The following is a 6510-nucleotide window of genomic DNA, read 5'->3' as shown; positions in this document are numbered from 1 at the left end:
TGCAATTCAATAGTTTAAGCATATACACGGAGCTGTACTTCTGTCACTCACCAAAAGAAATTCCAGTAGCAATGATGTCACTTCTAATCCCCGCCCCCGTGAAAATTTGCAGGTCAAATAAATGGCTCACATCCAAGTGTCAGGAGACAAAGCAAATTACGGTTGGTAAGGTCAAAATTGAGGCGGGTCTTCCTGGCCACCTGCACCACTGGTGCCCTCATGACACTAAGGCATCTTGTGATCAATTGGCGCGCGCGCGCGTGTGTATTTGCGTGTACAATGTTTTAAAAGACACACAGCTTCCGGTAGGGAACCGCAGCGTGCTCTACCTGAGAACAAACAGCTAGGCAACACGTCCCGGGCCACACCCATGCCCCAGAAGCACGCAGGAAGACACTGACTTCGCGCTGGCGCAGACTCGGCTTCCGATTGGCCAGGCCTGCCCGAGGGCCCGCCTTCCGCATGCTGTCTAACCTAGGGTCACGGTCTTCGCGAGCACCCGCGCGGGCTGAGCACAGAAAGGGGACTTCAGCTGGTTCTCGGCCGGAGAAGGCTCGATCCTTTGGCGAGGGCAGACCCTGGGCTGTTCTAGGGGGCTCACAAGTCATCCTTTGTACGTTTTCCGCAGATAAGGGCGGGGCCTCGCCTGCTCCCGCCCCGGAAGCGGAAGTGCAGGCGTCAGGGGGTTCTGTCCACTGTGAGCCCGGCCCGTGTGGCAGCGGTTCCTCTCGGTAATTCTATCGCACCCTCTTGGCTGCTAGCTGTCGCATTCTTCATCTCACTATGTTGTCACTAGACTTTCTAGATGATGTGCGGCGGATGAACAAGAGGCAGGTGAGATTGGTAGCCCCTTCTGCCAGGGTTACTCTGGTCCCTTTGCCGTTGCGGGGGCCCCGCGGACTTCTGAGCCGGATTGAGGGCCTGCGTGGGTCGACTGCCTGTATGGATCATTTCTTTCTTTGCAGTCTGTAGCCAAGGCCTCTTTGCCCCCATTCATAGCACCAGATTCGGGGGACTGAGAGGGAAGGCGAACCCCTGCGATCCCTCCCAAGGAGGCAGGGGAGTAAGTGAAAACTGCAGGGCGCTTTGTAAATAGGACTTTTGGACACTATAAGGCGGCAGGCTTGACTGTCTCTGGTGGGGCTCAGGGGATAGCCATTGCAGGTCCCACGAGAGCCGTTTTGATGCTTTCATTGTATAGTCACCTTTCAGCCCAGCTAGACCTCGGTGGACTTCATCCATTTTAACTTGGGTCACTCTAAGCTCGGAGTTGAATCTATTATACCACTTGTGTGCCAGTTTCCTTAGCACAAAGGGGACAGTCCTCTGAATCTTTGATGACAGATGACAGTGGGACAGAAATCTTGAAATTTAAGTCTCCAGATTTTATCCTTAAATCTTGCTCTCTGGCCTTCTAGCTCATGTACTAAAAGGTTCTGAGAACACTGTCACCTTTTTATCTCCGGAACCAAATGTTCTGGTAGCAATTGACCTTTCCTCCCCCCCACCCCCCAGCATTTTGGTATTAAGAATTGTCTCATTTAAAAATTTGGGTTTTTTGGAATAGGACATTTGATTTGTACTGTTTATAGTTATAACAGAAAAGTAGACCCATCTCTTCTTAGACATACCTACAAAACTAAGACATTCCCATCAGAACAGCTTTAAGGAGTAGCTGTCCCTTAGCTGGCTTTTGTTTGTATGGACTCCTATTTTGGTGCTAGGGATCAATCCCAGGGCCTTGCATTCATCACAGGCCACCAGAGCTGCACTCCTTAGTTTTGAAAGACCTTATTTTTATTACTTTATTTTGAGACAGTCTTGCTATGCAGTCCTCCTGCCTCAGCCTCGTGAGAGGTAAATCTATGGATATATGGCATCACTGGCTAGTATGACTCTGTCCATTGTAAAGCACACATATGTTTCCATATGTAGCCCCTGCTACCTGGAACTCACCGTGTAGCCCAAGCTGGCCTTGGACTGGACGCCTGCCTTTGCCTCTTTAGTGCTACACTTAGCATATCAGGGTAAATAATCATGTTTTCTTTTGTTTGTTTGATTTTCAAATGTAGTGCTGAGAATCATGCCTAGCACTAGGCAAGTGATCTGTCACTGAGCATGTATCCCCATCTTTGTCACTGAGCAGATATTTCTCCCCATCTGGAAGGCTTCTTTCTTTCTTAATTTCTTTCTTTCTTAATTTCTTTCGTTCTTTTATTCTTTTTTTCTTTTTCTTTTTTTTTTTTTTTGAGACGGGTTCTCTGTGTAGCCCTGGGTGTCTTAGAACTCACTCTGTGGACCAGGCTGGCCTAGAACTCAGAAATCCACCTGCCTCTGCCTCCCAAGTGCTGGGATTAAAGGCATGTGCCACCACTGCCTGGATCTTTCTTTTCTTTTTCCTTTTTCTTTTTTTTTTTTTAATTAATTTATTTATTTTATGTATATGAGTACACCATTGTTCTCTTCAGACACACCAGAAGAGGGCATCAAATCTCATTACAGATGGTTGTGAGCCACCATGTGGTTGCTGGGAATTGAACTCAGGACCTCTGGAAGAGCAGTTGGTGCTCTTAACCACTGAGCCATCTCTCCAGCCCCCTTTTTCCTTTTTCTTTTCTTTTCTTTTCTTTTTTTCTTTTTCTTTTTTTTTTTTTTTGAGATAAGGCTTCATGTGTAGACCAGCTGGTTTGGAAACAGAGATCCACCTGCCTCTGCCTCTACCTCCCAAATACTGGGATTGAAGGCATATTGCTTGGCCAGGTCACACCACCCCCCTCTTATTCCATTCCCAGAAGAGAAATTTTGTGTATGTGTGTTGCTGGTGATCATACCCAGGGCCTTTCATGTTCTTTGTTGTAAGACAGAGTTTCTCTTCCTGTTCTTGAACTCATTCTGTATACCAGGCCAGCGCCTGGAACTCTGCCTGCCTCTGCCTCCCAAGTACTAGAATTTGAAAGCATACACCACTACCTCCACAACCCCAACTTGGTCTTTCAGTTTCTAAGCATGTGCTCTACCAATAAATTACACCTGTAACCATTGTTTTTAAATTTTTTTTTTACTTTTAAAAAAGTGTGTATATTCATCATGTATATGTCTGCTGCTGGGTGAGGCCAGAAGAAGGCATCGGGTCCTGTGGAATTGGATTTACAGTTGTGAGCTGCCATGTGGATACTGGAAGGCAAACCTAGGTCTTTTCAAGAGTAGCAAGTTCTCTCAGTGCTAAGCTGTGTCTCCAGCCCTTTACTTATTTTTTTGTTATTATTACGTGTGTGTGAATGCGGGTATACGCAGTTTCAGACTGCATGTGACAGAAGACAGCTTTCGGGAGTTGGTTCTCTTCTACCACCTTCTTGAGGTAGGGCCTTGCTTGTTCCTGCCATTTAAAGTACCCCAGGGTAGCTGGTCCATGAGCTATAAGCAGAGCTCTCTGGCTAGTGCCCTTCCCTCCCTTTTAAGGTATATTTATTTTGTGTGTGCAGATATGTGTATGGGTGTGAGTGTGCCATGGCATACACATAGAAGTTAGAGATTGACTTGTCAGAGTCAGTTCTTTCTGCCAGAGGCCCAGGGATTCAACTAAGGTCGGTAGGTGTGGTAGCAAACACCCTTACCAGCTGAGCTGTTGTTTGCCCGTGGCTTTTTGAAAGACAACTTTTCCTTGAACAAAGCATGATAGTCACGTCTATAATCCCAGCATTTGGAAGGCTGAGCTAACCTGGGCAACGTAATTGAAGACTGGCATGTAATTAAAATCAAGATCTTGTCCCCAAAAGAGAAAAAAACAACCAACCAATAAAAAGCCCTACAACTGAAATCCATGGTGGTGCAGTCCCAGCACTTTGAAAGTGGAGATTGGGGTGTGTGTGTCCAGAATTAAAGGGTTAAAGGATGTCTTCTGGGATTTGGTTCTCTTCTTCCCATCCCATGGATCCTGGACATCAGCTTCTTTTTCTTTGAATATTATTGTTACAAACATACATGTATGTGTGTGTTTGTGTGTGTGTTTGCATGTATAAGTGCAAATAAGTATAACCTGTTGAGTCTTCTTCTTGGTGGTGTGTATATGGTTTAAAGGCTGGCCACTCTACATTTGACACTGATAAGGGGGCTCATCCCTGGGAGGGTAATTCTCCTTCTTCCAGAAATCATTAGCTGCCTGTAGTTCTTTATCTAAGGGTAGGACCCTCAGAACTTTCCCCCGTCTACCTTAGCAGGTCCATTGCTCTGGTCCTGTTATGGAGCTGTCTGTAGGAGAGGCTGCTGGACAGCAGGCTTCCTGGAGCTCTAGCTCTTACAGTCTGTTCACCCTTTTCTGTCCTCAGAGCCGTGGATGCAGAGCTATGCTGCAGATGCATCCCTGGTGCTGGACTCCCAGCTGTCTGTGGATCTCTGTACTGTGTGCAGTTACTGTAAAGTTACTGTACTGTGTGCAGTTACTGTAAAGGGAAGCTCCTTTACTAGATGTGGTAGTTACACTCGTGGCCTGTGCACAGAACCACCCTGCTGTTTGAGACAGATCTTTCCACTAACATGGAGATCTACCTTTCCTCTAGAGAGGCTGCTCAGTGAGGCCAGGGCCCATTTGTCCCTGCTTTCTCAGTAGCAGGGTTACAGGCAAGCACTGCCATGTCTAGCATTTATGTGAGTGTTGGGGATCTAAACTTAGGACTCAGGGCCTTACTTTACCCACTGAGCCACTTTCTTAGTCCCTGTGGGTTTTGTTGTTATTACTGTTGTTGGGTTTTATTTTTTATTTTTTTCTTTGTTTTGAGACATAGACTCATTCTAGCCTGGGTTAGTCGGCAACTCTCTAGGTAGCCCAGGCTGGCCTCAAGTTTATGTTGGTTCTCCTTTCAGAACCTCTCAAGGGCTGGCATCACAAGGTTAAGCCATTACACTTGGTTTACATTTTATTTATTACTATTCTTTTAATTGCCTGTTCTCCTTATGTTGTACAGGCTAATCCCAAATATGCAATCTCCCCACATGAGCCTCCTGTATACCAAGATTATAAACATGAGCTATCCTACCCAGCAAATTTAAACAGTTTTGTTATTTTGTCTTGTGTGTCCTGTCTTTGTCTCTATTCCCATCCCCAAGCTGAGAACCAAACCCAAATTTAAACATTTTTTAAAATATTAAACTTAGAGCTGGGAACAGTGGTGATACATGCCTTTAATCCCAGGACTCAAGGGGCAAAGGCAGGTAGATCTCTGAGTTCAAGACTAGCCTGGTCTGCAAAGAAAGTTCCAGGACTTTCAGTATTATACCTAGAAACCAAGTTTTGGAAAATAACGTAAACAAAATTTGGATCCTCAACACGTATGAAAAAGCTGGGCATGGCAACATGTAACAAGAAACTCAGTGATAGGGGGTGTCGTGGATCAAATAGGAGTGGCCCCCAGAGACTCATGTGTTTGATGTTTGGCCCGTAGGAATGGCACTAATAGGAGGTATGGCCTTGTCAGAGTGAGTGTGGCCTTGTTGGAAGTATGTCACTGTGGGGTGTGGGCTTTGAGGTCTATGCTCAAGCTATACCCAGTGGGGTACATAGCCCTTCTGCTGCGTATGGATCAAGGTGTAGACTTCTCAGCGCCTCTAGCACCATGTCTACCTGCACGCTTCCACGATTCCTGCCATGATGATAATGGACTAAACCTCTGAAACTGTAAGCCAGCCCTAATTAAATGTTGTCCTTTATAAGAGTTGCTGTGGTCATGGTGTCTCTTCAGAGCAATGAAACCCTAAGACGAGGGTTGACCATTTAGTATTGGATAACCAACTGGTGTACTCTTTTCCTAGGGAAGATTATTCCTTGGTGTACTCTTTTCCTGGGGAAGATTATTTTCCGACCATCAGCTTTCCTTAGTTGCCTGTAGTTCTTTTTCTAGGGTTGGGGCCTCGTGAGCTTTACCCCTTTCATATCAGCATGTGTATTGTTCATGTCATGCTCAGCCAGTCAGGCTACTGAGACTTATAGGAGTAGCTTCTGACACCATCTTACAGCAGGATCACTTGCTGATCCTCTGGCTCTTCTCTTCTCTCACAGGGATCCTTGGTCCTTGGGTGCAGACGTTGTGATGGAGATGTGTCTGCCGGGACCGGGCTCCACAGCTCTGCACTGTGATCAGTTAGAGTTTTCTGTAATGGACCTTGTCTATCACAAGAGAAGTGAGGGCCGAAGACTACACTTACCTGTGGGTATAAGGACAAAGGCTCAGAAATAGTTAGAGGTTAGGCTGTTCTAGTAAAGTGGTGGTTGTAGGTTCTCTAAGTTGCATGACTTCACTAGCCCTGGGTAGTTGGCTAGGTTTCCAGTAGCAGTTGTGCTTTCCCTCTTGTTGAGTGAGTCATAAGTCCAGTTAGAGTGCTGTTGGCTACCACTAAGGTATGTGTGCCACTCTTTCATTCTTACTGTGACTGTCCCATGGTGGTCACTGTTGTGAGATTCATGGGTATGGTAACTTACTGTAACATGGTGGTCACTGTTGTGGTTCATGGGTATTG

The 6510-nt window shown here is 46.1% G+C and overlaps 1 protein-coding gene across 1 annotated transcript in view; it reads left to right on the top strand.

Annotated features, from left to right (window-relative positions):
• Positions 1–511: 511 nt before the first annotated feature.
• Sec11a (SEC11 homolog A, signal peptidase complex subunit) overlaps positions 512–6510 on the top strand; it is a 29055-nt gene continuing 23056 nt past the window's right edge. Inside the window, exon 1 of the mRNA XM_028754810.1 lies at positions 512–834. Within this exon, the coding sequence (XP_028610643.1) occupies positions 784–834 (51 nt within the window). The 5' untranslated portion in view covers positions 512–783. The remainder of the gene's footprint in view (positions 835–6510) is intronic.

The sequence above is a fragment of the Grammomys surdaster genome, unplaced genomic scaffold, assembly GCF_004785775.1.
Source record: "Grammomys surdaster isolate TR1022 unplaced genomic scaffold, NIH_TR_1.0 126036, whole genome shotgun sequence".
Taxonomy (NCBI): Eukaryota; Metazoa; Chordata; class Mammalia; order Rodentia; family Muridae; genus Grammomys; species Grammomys surdaster.
The sequence above is the reverse complement of the archived record's forward strand: the minus strand, read 5'-3'. Positions and strand labels throughout refer to the sequence as shown.